The sequence below is a fragment of the Heterocephalus glaber genome, unplaced genomic scaffold (assembly GCF_053883595.1).
Source record: "Heterocephalus glaber isolate CG9 unplaced genomic scaffold, H.glaber_assembly_v1.0 deba00000594, whole genome shotgun sequence".
NCBI lineage: Eukaryota > Metazoa > Chordata > Mammalia > Rodentia > Bathyergidae > Heterocephalus > Heterocephalus glaber.
This window is the reverse complement of record NW_028258151.1, coordinates 2,027,426-2,046,354: the sequence shown is the minus strand read 5'-3', so window position 1 is coordinate 2,046,354 and position 18,929 is coordinate 2,027,426. Positions and strand designations below refer to the sequence as shown.

The 18,929-nt window shown below is 39.1% G+C and overlaps 2 protein-coding genes across 8 annotated transcripts in view; one reads left to right on the top strand and one right to left on the bottom strand.

Annotated features, from left to right (window-relative positions):
• Col19a1 (collagen type XIX alpha 1 chain) overlaps positions 1-3,798 on the top strand; it is a 349,367-nt gene extending 345,569 nt beyond the window's left edge. For all 4 annotated transcript variants that reach the window (XM_087205147.1, XM_087205146.1, XM_087205145.1 and 1 more), the window contains 2 exons: positions 2,293-2,370; positions 2,515-3,798. In XM_087205147.1, coding sequence (XP_087061273.1) covers positions 2,293-2,370; positions 2,515-2,627 — 191 coding nt within the window. In that variant the 3' untranslated portion in view covers positions 2,628-3,798. The remainder of the gene's footprint in view (positions 1-2,292; positions 2,371-2,514) is intronic.
• Positions 3,799-11,321: 7,523 nt separating this feature from the next.
• Col9a1 (collagen type IX alpha 1 chain) overlaps positions 11,322-18,929 on the bottom strand; it is a 91,368-nt gene continuing 83,760 nt past the window's right edge. For all 4 annotated transcript variants that reach the window (XM_021243767.2, XM_021243769.2, XM_013065261.3 and 1 more), the window contains one exon: positions 11,322-12,221. In XM_021243767.2, coding sequence (XP_021099426.2) covers positions 12,040-12,221 — 182 coding nt within the window. In that variant the 3' untranslated portion in view covers positions 11,322-12,039. The remainder of the gene's footprint in view (positions 12,222-18,929) is intronic.

The window sequence follows — 18,929 nt, the reverse complement described above, 5'->3', positions numbered from 1 at the left end:
TCGTACAGTGCAGTGTATAAGCCAGAACCAGGCTGAGCAACTTGGGAGGCAAGAGGCAAGCCCTGCACAGGAGACTTGTTCCTTCCCACTTGTTCCTTCATTTGGCCCCATTTGTCCAATGTACTTGTAGTTGTACAAATGTACAATTTTAGAAGTAAATTTTCCTGCTAGAAAAACACAGTCTACCCCAGAGAGATTACACCGAGCCCCACATCTCATCGTTGATGGCACCCAGATATGTCTGATGGTGCTGATCCAGCTCTGCTGTCCAGCATAAGCTGCTGTGATGTCCAGCTCCTACCCTGTGCACTTAGAGGCTATGGAATACACCTCTGCTTGCAGAGAGGGAGGTCAGTCTCCTCCAAATGAAAAGATACCTGCCCTACAGAAGTGCAAAGCTACATTCTAGAAAAGGAGAGCATTCCTATCTGGAGTTTTGTTACGATGGAATTATAAAAGAAGACCCTATGGCTTTATAGCAGTCCTAATTAATGAGTGTGGAACCTTATTGGAAAATTCAAGAGTAGAAAGATCTCCTGTGTGTGTCTGTAGTTCATTTCTTTTAGCTATTGGTAACAGGTAGTTATTAATCTAATAAATGGGAAATTTGTACAAAGAAATTGTTATATTTGACAGGAGATGTGACCTTCTCATACAAATATACAAGTTACTGTTTCTTGTCGCATGATACTATATGAATTGAAATCGATGTGGAATAATACATTTTGGCATATATTAAAATCTGCAAACTGATTTCCAGCAAATAGATTTTTTATATGTATTCTTCACTTGGAATTATGTTATTGTGTTGTTAATCCTCTTATTTTTCAAAAGTTACACATCTTTATTTATTTTTCTTTCTTCCTCATTTAAGCCTATTATACTTAGCCTTAGTACTTACTGAGTTAGCTTGAGGGTCAACTTTACAATCTTTGTGTAACAGTAAGACCTGGGTTGAGCTATCCAATAAACCTCAGGTAATAAATGCTATTTTACTCCAGAAATGTTTAAATGGTGGATTTGGAAGAGTGGTTTCAAGTGACCATAGGTATGAACATCTTTCTTTGTTGCTCATATATGTTACATAAAAGGCACTTATATCAAGGAAATCCTGGAGATGCTTTAAATATGGATACACATGTTCAAGCCACTTTCTCTGATCTAGGACTGCTGAACATTGTGAACATAGTTTTCAGATATGAATGTGTGAAGATGTCCAGCTCAATATATTTCCAATATATACTCCACCATATTTCTGCATCATATGTGTTTTTTTCCAGTATTTTCACTTTTATAGTCAGATCGCATCTCTAACACAAAGAAATCACAATGTGGTGATTGCATGTCTAATGGGATTCAGACAATGATGTGTACTGTGTGGTCAGGTCAGAACTGAGAGTGGTAACCCCAAAACGGGGTTGACTCTTCACAGCAGCGAGAATTAATTTGTCATAATGCTGCATTAAATTTCCTCCTGCTGTCATGCTCTGCCATTTTGTTATTAAATTATTAAAGAAAAACTCCATGAGTTTTTTCCTACTATACTCTGACATTTAGTGGTGAGATGCCATCCCTGAATCCATTCAATTTTTAATTCACAAGAAACCTTTCATTTTCCTCCCTGAATAATTGTATGTTTTGTTTTTATCCTTTAAGATGCTATATACATTACTATAACAAAAACAAACTGGCTTGTTGAAACATAAAGTTGCTCTTTTCATTTTTTGGAAAAGGTATATTATTATTATTATAGTCAGTCATTGGAACAAAGACCTGACCCTTAGGATGAGCTGATGCACGTATGTTCATACTCTTGCTGTCACTGATTGAATATCACCAGCTGTTTGTTGCTACTTTCTTGGGCTAAGGTCCAGATTCTTATATTACCCTGCCCTAATATTGACCAGGGCCCTCTCTGCATTCTTCTTTTATTTATCCCATACGTGGGCTCTGGTCAGAATTCCTGTTGAAGGAGGTTCACACACCTTATCAGAGCTGTTTGAAAGAAGATATGATCAATTTGAGTTATTTAGATAACATTTTCAGTGCCAAAAGTCTCACTATCAAAAGTTGGACTAGTTGGGACTTTTTTATATTAGCTGCACATTTTTAAGATCCTCATTGCCTAATCTGACATGTAAGTTCAAAGTGTGGTTAATGCAAAACAGATAGCTAATATATGATTTATGCTAAGTAAAGAAATTACATAAACATCATAGATTCGGAAAATAGCCAAAATGTGTTGCATTGCCATAGACCATTCTCACCTACTCTCTCTTTTGAATCTCTCAGGGTACCGAGGACAGAAAGGAGAAAGAGGGGAACCTGGAATTGGGCTACCAGGGAGCCCAGGCCTTCCTGGGACTTCAGGTAATAATGACACTGTCATTGCAACACAAGGCTCAAAATGGGACCCGTCTTCCCATTTTGGAAATGGGAAATGGTGGCTGGAGGGAAAGAGGTTGCCATGCATGCTCTGTATTCTGATACGATGTTTTATTTCATTTGCACTAGGCTCCCCGGGCGCCCCGGGGCCCCAGGGCCCCCCTGGACCCAGTGGAAGATGTAATCCCGAGGACTGCCTGCACCCTGTGTCCCATGCCCATCAGCAGACAGGTGGAAAGTGAACACACATGAGGACGTCTTGCTCCCTGGCCACACCTCCTTGCCACTGGGGCAAACTTGGTTCCGTGAAACTCTCATATTTGTGAGCTGCTTTGTTGTTCTTTTTCCTGGTGCAAGCTAGACATTAAAAGCAACAATTTGGATCCTGACCCTAATAATAATTTCACATCAGTAGTTGTAGATTTTTCCAAATTTATTCTGTATGTTTCCCTTTATCATTTCTATGATTTTTATTCAGAGTTTTATATGAAACATGCAAACAAATCTTGTGATTAGTTCTTCAAAGAGAAAGTATATCATAGTTTTTTGGCAGATTGCTGATGATGTACGTTTGGCAGACTCATCAACATGTGGTTGACTTTGGCCTTCGGGATTTTAAAGCTCAGACTTATAGTAAAATTTCCTTAGTGCTTAAACTTACTATCATTTTCAACAATTTTGTCAGCTTTTTTCAGATAGTGCATTGCTCCTGTTGAGTTTTTGACTGCTTTTTAAGACAAGAATTTTCATGTCATCCTACATCCTACTTATGCAGAAAAATATATAGGCAATAAGAACTTCATTTCATGCTGCGCAAGTGCAAGGACCCGAGTTCGATCCCCGGTACCAAAAAAAAAAAAAAGAACTTCATTTCATAACTTAGGTTTTGGAAATAATACAGGTTTATTTCATCAGGAAGCCCCAAAACTCACCATAGCCAATAAAAAAATGATTTTGTAATTCTTTATAATGAGCTCAAGGCAAAGCAATCCCCATTGGCATAAATACATACACCATGAGGGGGAAAAGGAGCGAATTCGGATTGTTTAGGAGTTCCACAAGAAAACCTAATATTCTGGTCTCTTTGGTGACTTTCTCCTTTGATGAGCAAATGAAAGCTGTTTTCCCTAAGAGCTGTTTAGTGGTGATAGCATGGAACTGTTCTTCAGCACTCATGAAGCCTAAATAGCCTGGCAAGACAGTTGGGCCCCCACAGCCATATTCTTCTGACCTCATGACCTTCGGACTTCAAGACAAGAACTGACCATCAAGGGCCGGGGATTTAGCTCAGTGGCATTGCACCTACCTGGCAAGCACAAGGACCTTAGTTCAATCCCCAGTACTGGAAAACAAAAAAACAAACAAAAGAACTGGCCATCAGAACAAAAGACGGGATGTGTAATGACTGGAAAAGCAACCTATTTGCCTCAAAGATGAATGTGTGGGATCAGCAAACACTTATCTCGAAGGTGAAGCCCCACAGCTCCTATGGAGAAGTTTCCTCAAAGACCTCAGGCCACACAGACCATTAGCAGTCAACACAGGAGCTACCACTCGCTTCCACACTTGCCCTTGGAAAGGAAACAGAGTCACTGCATAGTGTGTTAATGCCTGCCTATACATCATCTGGAGAAATTTGGGTTGAAAGCCACTGACCAGCTAGCACACCGGCATGAGGATGCTTCTGAGGTCCAGCTGGAGGGTCCCACGGGTGCTGAGAGCATCGCCACAAGAGGCCTCCATCTCTGCGCTTGGTTCACACCTCTCCAAAGAGCACCATGGGTTAGCAGTTAGCAAACGTATAGCAGGACGATTGCTTTTGTCTGTGAATTGAAAACTGCATCTAAGCAAAGCAAGCCCACTGAAATTGGAAAAAGCTGTGAATAGAGCTATGCCTGGGATGGGCGCCTAAATTAAGGCAGGGTTTGTTTAAATGCACCCATGATTTGAACTGGTTTTCATTACAGATGAGTGGACTGCTGGTCAGGTACTGTCGACATGGCTGTGCATACGTACAACCTTTGTTATTTCATATCAAATTGTGCTGTGTATTTTAATTCCACATTTATTTATTTTATTTTCCAAGGTTATTTGAACTGTTTTTAACTTTGATTTTCTTCACTTTTTTCCTGTGCAGTAGCTACAATGGTGCTGTGTTTTAAACTTTACATAATTGGAATATACATATGTGTTTTTGCATATGTGTTTTCTTAGTAAAATGATACTTTATGCCCAAAAATGTACATAGATTTAAAATCTGGTGCTATGTGTATATCTTGAGATTTTAATTTGTTGGATTTTCTGAAAGATTACAACTTATCTGACACATTAATTTACTTGAATTTGTCATAAAGTTAAACATTTTCATGTTTGCAAAGATTATTTTTCAATATTAATAAGTTGTTTATTCTTTTGCTTCTTGGCTAAATCAAAAATATTTATTTTATTATCTTAGTGTTTTCATTGACTTTTGCTGATAGTGATCGATTTATTTTTTTAGTTGATATGTTATACAAAACGATGCAGTTCATTTTCTTGTTTTACAAATTTTGTTCATTTTAATTCTACAGAATATGCCATGTATCCTTTCATACAAATTTTATAGTTTGGGATCTTTCTTTTTTTAAATTCCATGAATGCTTAACTGTTTATTCCTGTTTTAAGGGTTTAGATTTATTTTGATGATTTCAACAGGGAGGAGGTAAAATATGTTACATCATGCATCTTACAAAGTGGAACTGTCACAGTGATTCAGTCTCATCTTTTGTAACTGGCACACATGACTAAATGTGACTTAACGAGGAAAACAGGGCTGTGTCCACGTCCCTCTCACCCTACTGTTATCATTTGCCTTCACACTTTGTCCTGCCCCAGTTCTATTCACACAATGGGCTACAAGAAACACTGGGCCCAGCTAATGCAACACCAGATGAAGTGGAGATTTGACCGGCACCCAATTCCTTTAATAAAAAGAAAGTAGATCATTTGAGCCCCAAAGTAGGGTGGGAAATTTTCCTCTGAATAACGATGGTCGCCAATTCTCTTGTACCATTTTGTTCCATTCCAAAACATTTGTTTACCCTCAAATAATGTCAGTCATGTCCACAAAAGGGAAGAAGAATTATTTTCTCTCATTTCCACAGACAAGATAAATTTTTAAATATAAAATAATTATGGGCCATGATGACAATATTAGAACTGGTCTTTTTTCCATTTACAAGTACATTGGAATCCAGTCTTAAATTTTATACCAAGATCAATTTACACTTTTAGATAGAAATATTCCTACATAAAGAGTAAGGTTTAACTTTAATAATTTGTGGCCTTTGGGATGTAAAGAAAAAAGGAAGAATGAAGCATGCATTTGCTCATTGTTCTGAAGACATTAGCTGTTATTTCTGACTGTAACACAACACAGCCAGTCTTAACTTTTCAAAGTCCACACTTTGACCAGAGTAATTTAGTGTGACTTTAAAGTAGTGCTATATATTTATTTCCATATTTCATGACATTGCTGAAATTTTAAAATTTTAGCCACTTCATAAAGCTTCACTAATTATTTCAAGATATGTCATCTATAAAAATTGTCATTTGATGTTTGGCTTATGAAGTAATTCTTTATGACTGTGTTTTAGGCATTCATAAGATTTAGCTTTTCTGCAGTCTCTCCCATCCGTTGGGAACCCATGAAATACCTCCTTTAATCCACAAGGTGGTACTAAGACTCTGTGACTTGAGTGGACTCTCAGAACTGCAGGCTAAGAAAGGTTTAGTGGACATCAACATCAGACCTTTCCCTTGTACCTTTTTTTTTAACTTTTGTAAATAACTTTATTTATGTTTTATTAATGTATATTTTTCCTAATTTAAGCATCTTTATGAAACAGGCACAATAGCCTTTGGTTTGTTGACTGTTTCAATTTTATTTCTTCAGTGTATATATACTTAAATACCTAGTTAGTGTGCAAATTTACCATGTTACTTTTGTATACCACCCTCATATTTTAGTGATTAATATGAAAATATCTAGTTATCCTACATTTTAGACAGGAAAAATATTCTCTTCACAGACAAGTTAAAAGTATTTAGCTTATTACAAGAAGTAAACAATTTATAAATAATACAATGTCTACACTCCATATTGTTCAACACTTAGTTTTGCAATTAGACCTGTATAATGCTTATATTTTTCTATGTCACTATTTACAAAAGATAGGGACACTGTTTTTCAGAATACCATTGTGCTCCTAAATTGTTATTAATATCCCGAGACTGAGAATTCTGCAACTGAGAGATATGCAGTTGTTTCAGTGAATCCTCAGACCAGTTCTGCGGATTTGTTCCTTGACTTTGTTCTCCTTTTTCCCAGTTCTCTGTACCACCTTCTTAAGACACACCGTGTCTCCTGTGGTGGTTCCCAGGGCCATTTCTTAATGCTTTAGAGTATTACCTTGTGTTGAGGCACACACTCCCCCTTTCTATCTCTCCTCTCCCAAAGATTACCCAGGTTTCTAAGAGCAAGAGATGCACAAAGGAATTCTTGACTAGTATCTTTCATGTCCGTGCACTTCAAAGGGACTTAGCCCATTGAATTCTGTTCCTTTATTAGTTGGCTGATAAAAGAAGTCTTAGCTACATTAAATTTGTTCAGATATTAAGGGTCTCCAGAAACAGGAAGAATGGTCTTTTTCATTCTTATTTTCTGATATAGCTGGAGCTATAATCTGAACATCTCACTACAGAAAAGCATGCCAGAGTAACTGGTCAGCTGAGTTTGGTTAAACCCAATGAAGCACCAGGTGATCACAGAGCTAATGCATTCAGGCAAGCAGACTAACATGGAAAAACAATTTACCTAAAAGATAAGATTGTAAGACCCAAGCTAAGTCTAAGAAAAGCTAAATGGAATAAAATTTCAAGTTCAAATTCAACAGAGAATGACATGGTGCAGGTCAAGGAATTTGTCAAAAGTGATTAATAAAGTGGGAGGTCTTGCTAAACTTAGGGGTGGTTATGTAAGATTTAAATGTAATGGAAATGTGTGTGTTACTTGACCATAATAAGCTTAGGAATGTAAAATACTAGCTATTTTGCAACTTTTTATTTTGCTGAGTTAAAGAATATTTTGGAGATATTTTTAGCATGTCTATGTATTTGAATTTGGATTGTATTATGGCATATTTTATAACTATTTATTTGTAAAATAATGTGGGATATATTCTCCTCCAGTTTGTTCATTCTATATCTTACCTCATCAAACTCTTTCAAGTTTAATTCACTGTACTCATGTTAAGTGGAATGGCATGCATTTTATTCTAAATCCCAAGTGGATAAAATACTTTGAGGCCTTGATTCTTATATCTTTTATTATGCATAATGAGCTTGTTGCCTATCTCAGCAATAAAAGATTTGACTCTAAATCAGGGAATTCTAAGGTGCGGTTATTAATGCCATATCTACTCTTCCCCACTTCTTGTGGCTGAAGCTCGACATTTCAGTTCCATTCTACTAGGTCTCAACCAAGATAAAGCCCAAGCATTCTCGTACAAGGATCAGCCACAGGCATGGGTAAGCAGAACTGGTCTCCTGCTGGGGTCACTTGCAGACCATGGTGGTAATTATGGTTTTCTTTGTCACATAAACCATTAGTTTGTAGTAATTAAATTTATCACCTGTTTCTCTAGTTGCTCATAATACACCTAGTCTAATGATTTCAGGTAAGAATTTTAAGCAGAAACAAAAATCAGAGTGGGCAGTCTTTTGAGATGTTTGCCACTCAAATGAGGGCCTCACTAAAATCATTTGAGACTCGTTGATGTAAAGGTCCCTGTGTGAGATTAGAAATATCACAATTAACTTTTCTCAGAAGCCAGGCTCTTAAATCATTGATAAGCTAGGCCCACAGGTACTTAAAATGCATAGCACATTTTCTTAACAGAAATTCATTACATCAAAACATGCCAGTGGATTTCCACGTTTATTTAAACTGGATGATGACTTACATAGTTTTTGACTATTATCTTCAGATCCCCTTATGATAAATCAGCTAGATGCTCTCTAAGGAAAGTTGTCTTTCCACACGCAAATTTTCAACTTGGTGGCCAAAGACAAATTAAAATAAATCTCAAAAATAAAGTTGAGGAAATGAGCAAATTTCCCTCATTTTTCCTCTCTCCAGTTATTCTTTGATAAATTGGAGTCACAGGAAAGATTTGAAGGCATGTTAAACAGAAAATTAGTATGAACTGCCAGATATTAAGATGAAAAATAATCAGTTAACATCTTCTTCCTGATAACCAGACCTCTCAGGTATGACACTGCCTTGATCGTTAAATAGCATCTGAGCATGTGTATTTATAAACAACATTACAGTTAGTCAATTTGGATTTAATATTTAGTATTCACTGAGCCCCATGTACTTCATACTGCCATATCCAATATCACAAGTTCAAGAAAGAACACTAAATACACAACAGTAGAGAACCTTACCATATGAAAGAGAGCTTGGCCTATGTTTTCCTAACCCAAATAATCTTTTTAAAAATAAATTTAGAATCATTTCTGTGCTCAAATCATCCATTGCTTATTTGTCAACAAGGTAAATAATGTGCTAGCATTTTTTTCTCAATACTGTTTCTTCACTCTTTTTGCCAATGCTACCAACAAATGCTTAAAAGTAATTTTCTTGATATTTGAAATGATTTTACATATCTCTAGTGATTTTCCACCCATTCTGGTTTATTTTTAAACTTGGAGATTTTTGTACCTCCTAACGCCATAATAGCCCAAAACAAATACATAATTACAGGAGATCTTCTAAAGCAGGGATTTACATTAATTAAGCTCCTTTCAGGATCCAAGTAACCAGATCTCACTAGTGATATTTAAGAATAGCAGTAACAGTTTAGCCAGCTTGAAATGTAAAATATTTCAAGCCAGTCATCTAAACCTATGTGACTACTCTTTCATCTTATTCTGTCAGACAGAAAGACAACTGTCCAAAACCATGTCAGTAATTTTGTGTGCTCAGTCAGGCTGGGAAGTGATTTCCATAGTTCTTTGCCAACCTGTCAGATATTTGGGATGAAAATCATATCATATTGCCATAAAAGCATCAACTAGAAATAAATCAGAAATCATTTGCTCTTGATGAATATGCTAGTTTCTAACCAACTTTAATTATTTACACATTCCTCTCTTCACAAGTGTTCTGACACTTAATCCAACTTTTAAAAAATCAGTCAAGGAGGATTGGAGACTTCATTTTGCTAGAGACATACTTGGTCGAATTTAATAGTTTTCGGTACTCTTTAATGGAGATTTGCTGGGCACTTTTCTTTGCAATTTCCTATTCAAGTATTTAGTGCTTCTGTAAGCCATTTTACTTAACTGAAATTTATAGTGGGCTGTTCCCACCATTTGAATGTGCTAGTTTTACATAATCTATTTGTAAGTGGTTGTTTCCAGTGTTACTGTATTCGTGGAGCTTGTTATACAGCCTTGATATATATCAGATTTGTAAAACGGTTGAGTGAACTGTTCTTTGAAACTTTATTTTTTTTAATTTTCTTATGAATATATTATAGAACTGAGAAACATGTTTGATTATCTGATTTTTTCTTTGTTGTATTTGATTATGTCACTCCAATTCAAATAAAAGCATTTTGGTGAAGACATAATTACTTTTAGCTTTTTGGATTACATATCACAGCTCCTGAAAAAGTATACCATCTTTGTAAAGTCTGTCTTAAGAAACTATACCAGATACTTATAATTCCAAAAATTATCTTCCAGGCAGGAGGAAGAACATTCTTTCAGCCTGTGTAAATGACATTGATATATGGAGCCCAGTTGGAATCTTTCTTTTGAAACACAATTCATGCTAGAAGCATAAGGGCTGTAAACAATATGAAAGAAATTCAAATACAGATCACATAATGATTGATTTATCAAACAAGTCAGGCTAGAATTTTAAATATACAGAAAGTATGTATGAGGAAATTTTTCTTTTGTACCAGGGATGAAACTTGGATCCTTGTGCTTTTGAGGCAGGCAGCAGAACCACTGAGCTAAAACTCTGGCCCTATATGAGGAAATTGATATAAAAATCCTACTAGGGCTTTACCCTCCCCCTTGACTTGAGAGAATTGAGTTGCATAAACTTGCTGAAAATATTGACTGTGTTATTATTCTACACCTGGCACAGAAATTCAATAAGGGCACCAAAACACAAAGTGGAGGAATCATTTCTGTTTTTTCTTTAGCATAGCAAGGTAACTATTGGTTAAGATAATCACTGGTGTATTACAAAATAACTAGAAGAGTACAAAATTCCCAACACATAAACACGATGAATTCTTGAAGAGATGGAAATGCTTATTACCATGATTTCATTTTTACACACAGTATACATGTACTGAGTTACCAGAATGCATCCCATGAAAGTGAATGAGTATGTATCAATTAGAAAAGAGAATACAGTGCTTTAGCTGAGCTGCTTTGTGAAATGTATAAGAAACGGTGAAACACAAATCATTTTGCAGCAAGAATTTCTGACTGAAAGCTAACAAACTTTGGAAATGAGAGCAGAGCTTCTTAACTAAGAGAACAAGTGAGACCAGACTTAAAGGAGTCCACAACATCTCTGGAATACTGTGCAAAACAAAAAGATGGATATATGCATCTGTGCATTGTTCTGGGGGTAGGTTTGTAGCTTTCATTAGAATTTCAAAACGGTCCACAAAGTTCATTCCTACCTCCCTCATCGCAGGGTAGCACCTTTTGTGGTACAGTAAAGGTTTTCTAAATTTCTCTTTGTACTAAAAAGCACTAATAAACACATACACCTGTAGAAACACCAGCAATTTAATATTTTTATGTATCTTAATAAGCTCAGTAATTCCATTGAACATGATTATAAGAAAACATGCAAGAGATTCAGAAACTGTGTTTATTTCTTCTTTGGTACAACCAGAGATGTTACCACAAACCTTTAAAATAAATAATCTCATCAACAAAACTTAGGACTGCCAGGGTATTAAATTCCTCCTTTCCTTTCACATAGAAGAGTTTAAAAGATCAATGGGCTTGGGGTACAGTACATAAATTCAACAGAAACCCAGGCTGACAGCGAAAGCCAACCCAGGACAGAGGGGTCACAGGCTGCACTGCCCTTCCCGGCCCTGGACAGAGCACATCAGTGGGAGTCTTTAGCACCAATCCTACCTGACGCAGTTTCTTCATAGCTACTCTAGTAAGTAATCCTCTAAATAACTGAATCAACAGCCTAGGACATCTAAATTAAAAATAAAAATAACTGCCGCAACTGAGGTAAACAAACGGCTGTTTCTGTTTGTTGGCACAGTGGCCCACAATAGTATGTCACATACATATAGCACACTTAAAGTCCAAGATCCTGGGGAGAGAACTGTATGTTTATTTAAAGAGAATTTAAATTTCTTTTGCTGGTGACTCCCTATCTTCCCTCCAAGGGGAAGGGAAAAGCACCATTAGCACCGAATAGCACCATTGTCCTAACTGACCATCCAAGAGGACCCGTGCAGTCAGGCTGCAGGTCATACAAGGTCAGCTTTGTCCTGGAAGCTCTTCCCCAGGCGTGGTTTCTGCAGCAGCTGTGCTGCCCCACACCACTCACTAATCAGGGCCTTTGCTGAAAGCTCGCTGACCAGCCTGCAGGGTGCAGGAAGCTGGCTCACAGAACCCAGGCGGGCCGGGAGGCCCAGGGGGACCAGGCACACCAGGGATTCCTGCCACTCCTGGGGGCCCGCGCTCGCCGTCCCGGCCATTCCTCCCATAGCTGGCGGGGCCTGGGTCACCTGAAACACAAAAGATCGCAAGGGTGAACAGGAGGCTGCAGACCCACAGCCACGCACTCAGTGTGCCAGGAAAGGGTTAGGAGTGGTGGATGATGGCGCAGAGGAGGAAGCAATCCCGTTATGATACCGGGTTTCATAGGAACTAAAGCAGTAGGGACCTCCAGCATGTATGACCCACGTTCCACCCATGGAGCTGCAGGGTCCATACAGCAGCCCCCAGCCACGTGTGCCGAGGAGGTGCAGTGTGGTCGGGACAGAGACAGGGACATAGTTACAGAACACACCTGGAGTTTGAAGATTCATGGTGAAAACTGTAAAATAATTCGTGGACAAGTTTTACATTTACCATCTAACAAAGTAATAACATTTTGCACCCACTGAAGTGAATAAACTATACAGTAAATCCCTGATTTATAAAGAAGTGATGTGTAAAATATCGGGAAGTCAAAACGCACCTGACCTGCCCAACATCACTGGTTCAGGGGAGAACCTGGCGTCTCCTGCATGACCAGGTGGTGGACAGGGAGCTGTGTCCTGCTGTCTCTGCCCAGCATCTCAGGACCCTACGAGATGGCAGAGTACTAGCCAGGGAGAGATGGACACTCAAAATCTGAACTGTGGTTTCTCCTGGAATGTGTATCACTTTCCTACCATTCTAAAGTCAAAAAAATATTATCTACAACCATCTTACAAGAGATGATCAAACTGTGCAGTGTATTTAAATTAACATTTTTATTACAATAAGAGACAGTTTGCCTTTAACCCCCCTCAAAATTCTCCCCTTTTCTTCAAACACACTTATCCCATCGCTTTTGCCACTTTCTGAAGCAGTTCTGGAAGTCCTCTTAAGTGAGTATCTTCCTGAGGCGTGACCAAAATATGGTGAATGCTGCTGCCGAGCACAGTTCAAAGGAAAGGCAGGCTCGCTCATAAAAAGAGTACAGTGCCTCTTCATCCACCTTATTCACCAGATCTGGCCCTGTGACTTATGGCTCTTCCCCAAAGTCAAAATGACCACAAAAGGTAAAGGTTTTTAAATAGATTCAAAACACCAAAGCAGCCATGACGGTGCAACTAAAGACAGGAGAGGAGACTTCCAGAACTGCCTCACAAAGTGCCGAGAATAATGGGATAAGTGTGTTTGAAGCAAAGGGGAGGATTCTGAGGGGGGTTAATGGCAACGTGTCTTTTCCTGTAGTAAATTTTTTAAATGTACACATTTATCGTAGGTTTTTTATCACGCCTCAAGTCAGTGACCATTTGTATTATGAAGCCTAATTCCACCTACTGTTCTTGCCTTTTGAATGTGCTTATTGGACACTTCAAAATCTCACATACCGCACCTGCTTGTGGCTCACACTGTGTGTCTTTTGAGCAGGGCTGCAGCACAGCTGCCCTTATTTCTAAGATGTGATCAACATCCGGATGTGCAGAAGCACAGCTTAACATACTATTTTTTTTAAAAGATAGCATTGATTCGTGTCTTTTAGGTGACTTGCCGTGCACCCTACAAAATTCCATGATAACCTCGTCGGCTTCTTCTCAGTGTGACCTTCTCCACAGCAAGGTAGAGGACACTTCTACATTCCATCACATTCACACATGGCATGCTTTACTCCATGGGGCACCTTCCCGGAGGTCTAGCACCCCATGGCAAAGAGGAATTTATGCCGATTGTCCCCGCACTGTACCCACAATGCTTTCACCATATCACGCAGAAGCAGGGGGAGATGGGGTGGAGCAGGTGACTCCCCCTGGTTGGATCTGACACCTCCAGGGTGGTACTGGGAAGAGTGGGCCTGGGCACAGCCACCTGTCTGTACACAGAGGGCTTGTGCAGTGCCCAGCAGTACCCAGCAGGGGCAGGGCCACACCCTGGGGAGCATCTGGAAATGTGCTAGGTGTATTGCATTGGCACGGTGACCAGGGTGCTCAGCAGTGCTGGGGGCACACTTGGTAACTCAAACAGTGGGTGGGATCACCCAGCATGGTGAACTGTACCACCTGGGGGAAACAGAGCCCCTTTGAGAAGTAGCAGGGGCCCCTTCTGGTTCCATGGCTGTGATTTGCACTAGATGTGGCCTGGCGCTGAGAGAAGCCACAGCTGGGCTAACACGGATAAGAAACCCACATAAAGCACTCTGGGAAGCCAGATAACAGTAGTATTACAAAGTGCCTCACTCCATCTCAGCCTTCTCAACTTGGCCTGTCTGCCAAAAGCAGAAAGCCAATCAACAGGTTCAATTATACACACATTTGCTTAGGTTTACTTTCCTTCTTTCTCAGAGGTTTTCACTTTCTTTCTCTATTTTAGTGGCCTTATTACATGACTTTTGTTTGTGTTACTAGTGGCCTGGGCCTATTTTATATATCTCCACACATGCAGAGAAAAGTAGGTTAGAAACCCTATTTTTACATATAGGACCTCATTTTTCCTCATGTGCTACACAAATAATGTCACAGAACAAAAACATTATTAAGTTTTAAAGGAGAATGAGTATTTTGAGTTTATCTATCTTGAGGATATTAAGCAGAGATGGAAGTTGTTTTATCCCATAAGCTTTTGTCCAACTGCATTAAGCCTCACAAAGCAGATGCTTACATGTTTTCCTGTATGGAAAAAACCATCTTTCTAACACATAGCATCTAGAGATCAGGCTAATGCAACTCTACCATTAGCAAAGCCAGTTCAAACCCCTTGATGCGTGAGGCAGTGAAAGATTGATTTCTTTTAAGGTTTAAAAGATGGGCCAGATCTAACTGCATATAAAAGGTAATTCTCATGCACTTTTTCAGTAGAAGTGCCCTCCGCCCCAGACATACCAGGTCTGCCTTAAGAAAATCAAACCAGGAGTGGGAGGAGAAAGATGACCATAGCCAAAGAGGCGCTCAAAAACCATTGACCTTAGAGGTTAAAGCAGTTAATGCAGATCAAGTAGACCAACCTTAGCGCACAAGCTAAATGGCTGTATAAATAGTTTAATGAGAACACAGCCGCAGCTGTTTGCTTGCAAATTATCTGTGCCTGCTTTTTTGCTACAGGCAGAGTTGAGTGGCTGGGACAGAGATTATCTGCCACTCAAAGCCAAAAAGATATGGTCCCTTAGAGACTGAGCCTGGCATGATAAGGAAAGCCCTGCAACACCAAATCCCTCACTGTCTTCACCAGAAGAAAACCTACAGTAGGAGGGCAATGAACTCAGTCCCTATTATTCCATGTCAGCATTGAGGAGCAGGAGGGAGAAGCGGGCCTGTGGCGAACTGAAGAGCAGGTGCCGGTAGCATCTGTAACATCTGCCTAACAGCAGCACGGAGAACTGGGGGCTGGTGTTGCCAGAACTTTAGATAATTTTTAAGAGGAGCTGGCTTTTAAGTAAGTAGTTCTTAAGTTTTAAATGTAAGCAACTAATTCCAAACTCTAACATTAGCAGAGAAAGCCCCCTGCCTGAAATGTTAAATTGAAGGACCCTCATTCTGCAATACAAACATTAAACAGCAGAAAGTTTTTTTCTTTAGATTTTCATATTTAGTTTTCCATTTCAACACATTCCAAAAGAATTTTTTTTTAACTTGCTAAATTTATTCCAAATTTCTCCTCTCTTTGAGGGAAGAGTTATGAAGCTAACTTCTTAACCCTTTGATTTATGTCATAAAAAGCATATCAAGTCCAATTCTGTCTTTGGTCAATGCAGCAGTTTACCTTCTGGAGTTCTGGGTGATGTTACCATTTTCATCATTGCTGACCCTTTATAAAATATCCTTTTCCTGTGTGCCACACAGTGCTCATTATTGATCCTGTTTTCTTCCTGGGTAAACTGAGTCAAGAAATTTCCATAACTGTCCTGAGGTGCATGGCTAGAGACTGCTGAAGTTAGAAATAAGAGTCTTAACCACTACTCTAACCAAACTGTATTTCCAAAACTATTGATTTGCCAACTCTGCAGGGTGTGTGTGTGTGTGTGTGTGTGTGTGTGTGTGTGTGAGATGATATGCAGTTAATTCACTGGGTAAGTTAACTAAGAAACAGAAAGAGATACAATATCTGGGAGTTAAGATTGCTTCTTCCATATCTCTTTCATAAGAAACTTAACATATTCTTAAAGTTTTGTCCTGTAGAAATGCCAGAGAAACAACCCTACTGTAAGAGATTATTAGCTTCTGGTGAGTCCCAACCTAAGGCATCTGCTCTGAAAGATGGTCTAAACTTGCTGTGTGCGAGCCTTATTTTGGGTGACACTGTTTCACAGAAGTTGTTCAAGAAGTGAAGTGCTCACACACACCTTTAGTCCCAGATCTCAAGAAGCTGAGCCAGGAGGATCACAAGTTCTAGCCCAACCTGGGCAACTTAGCCAGACACTGTCTAAAGATAATTTTGGTTTTTTTGGTACCATGGATCAAACTCAGGACCTTGCACTTGTGAGGCAGGCAGCGGCACCACTGAGCTAAATCCTTGGTGCCTAAAGATAATTTTTTTTTAAATCTGGGATAGTAGCTTAGTGTTAGAGCACTTGCTTAGCAGGTGTGAAGCCCTGGGTTCTATCCTCAGCATATGCACACGCATGCACAACACATACACACACACACGATGTACTTTGCATCTCTGAAGAAGAGAGAGAACAGGCGTGAAACTTTCTTATTCTGCTTGGCTGCATCATACGTGTGTCTGCTACACTAACTGCCTAAGGATTACACAGGTTTCTGAAATGTCAAGGACCTATACAAAGGCCGTTGCCTAACATTTCATGATTTCAAAAAGTACCCCTGTCATTCTCTGTTTGAACAGCAGAGGGCAGCCACGTCACGCTGATGGAGGCCAATCCTGCCCGGCACTTTGAAAGAGGTCTGTTGCAGCTGCCTCCACGTCCTGAATTGATTCAAAACATTAATATTTCGTGGTCATCTTGGTTTTCGGGAAGAGCCAGGAGTCACACAATGCCAGATCAGGTGTATAAGGTGAATGAGGTATACCTTAATATTTTACACGCCTGCCTTTTAGTTGGAGGGCACTTGGCAGCTGCAGTCACTGTACTTTTTATTATTCCTCATTAAGACACAAAGAGAAAGCCCAGAATTCCTTCAGAATGTGGCAAGAATGATGAGAGAAGTGTGTTGAAAGTAAAGGGGAGTATTATGAGGAGGATTAGTGGCAATGTAACTCTTACTGTAAATTTTTTAAATTTTAGCATTCAGTGTATTTTGATCACCACCACTACCCCCCCCCCCCGGCCTGGTATGTTTGAGAATTGGTGTACATTGCTTTACAGAAGAACCCGTGACCCAATAAAATAGCTGCAGCAATGAAAACAGCCTAAATGACCACTTAAGCCTAAAACTGAGTGTTTTTTAATTCAAATTTCATAAGTAAAGTCCACCCATCTGTGGACTTCGCAATAAGAAGACTGAACAGCCAAACTTCTACAACAAAGACTACAGTACTCTGAAGGAGATGGAAGGAGACCTCAGAAAATGAAATGATATCAGCTGTTCCTGCCTGGGCAGAACCAATATTGTCAAAATGTTGTACTTCTAAAACTGATATACAGATTTAATGCAATCTCCATCCAAATACCAATAGCATTCCTCACAGGACTACAGCAGATAATCATGAAATTCATATGGAACCAGAAGATACCTAGAAGAGCAAAAGCAATCCTGGACAAAAGGAGCAAAGGTGGTGGCAACAAAATGTCAGTTACAAGCTATTTTACAAAGCCACAGTGATGGGAAAAAAAACCCATGGCACTGGCACAAAAACAGACATGTAGGTCAATGGGACACGATAGAGCACGCAGAAACAACCCCAGGCACTCTCAGCCATCTGATCTTTGACAAAGGAGCCAAAAACATACCATGGAGGAAAGACAGCCTCTTTAGCAAATGATGCTAGGAAAACTGTCTACCCACACATAGAAGTTTGAGTCTAGACCCGTATCTCTCCAATGTACTAGACTAAAATCAAAACGGATCAGAGATCTAAATGTTCAAACAGAAATAATCTGCTGGAAGACAAAACAGGTAAAACTCTGGAAGACATAGGCCAGGACATGTGAACAGAACTTCATTCCACAGGAAGGGAGATGATATCTCTAAGACCTAAGCTTCTGCATAGCAAAGAGAACAACCAACAGAGTGGTACAAGACAACCTAGAGAATAGTAAAAAAATTTCCCAGCTATTCCTCACAAAAAGGACTAATATCTAGAATATATAAAGAACTCAAAACAATAGACCGTCCTCAAAATAAAAGACTCAATCAAAAAAATGAGCAACAGAAATGATTAAACACTTCTCAGGAGAAGTACAAATAGCCGATAAAAAACATGATATTAAAAAAAAAAATCCAACACTGCTGGCCATTAGAGAAATGCAAATTTAAACAACAAGGAGATCTTATCTTACTCCAGAAAGAATGACCATCATCAAGGGATCAAATAAAAACAAATACTGATAAGACTGTATGTGGGGGGGGAACCCTTCTACATTGTCAGTGGGAATGTAAACAATAAAACCATTATGGAGATCCGAATGAAGATCCCTCAAAAAACTAAAACTAGAAATTCCTTTTGACCCACCTATTCCCTGTCTAGGAATCTTCCCAAAAGAGTTATATTACAATGATCCATGCATATCCATGTTTATAGCAGCACAATTCATAATAGCTAAATCTTGGAAGTGGCCTATATGTCCATCAACAGATGAATGGATAAAG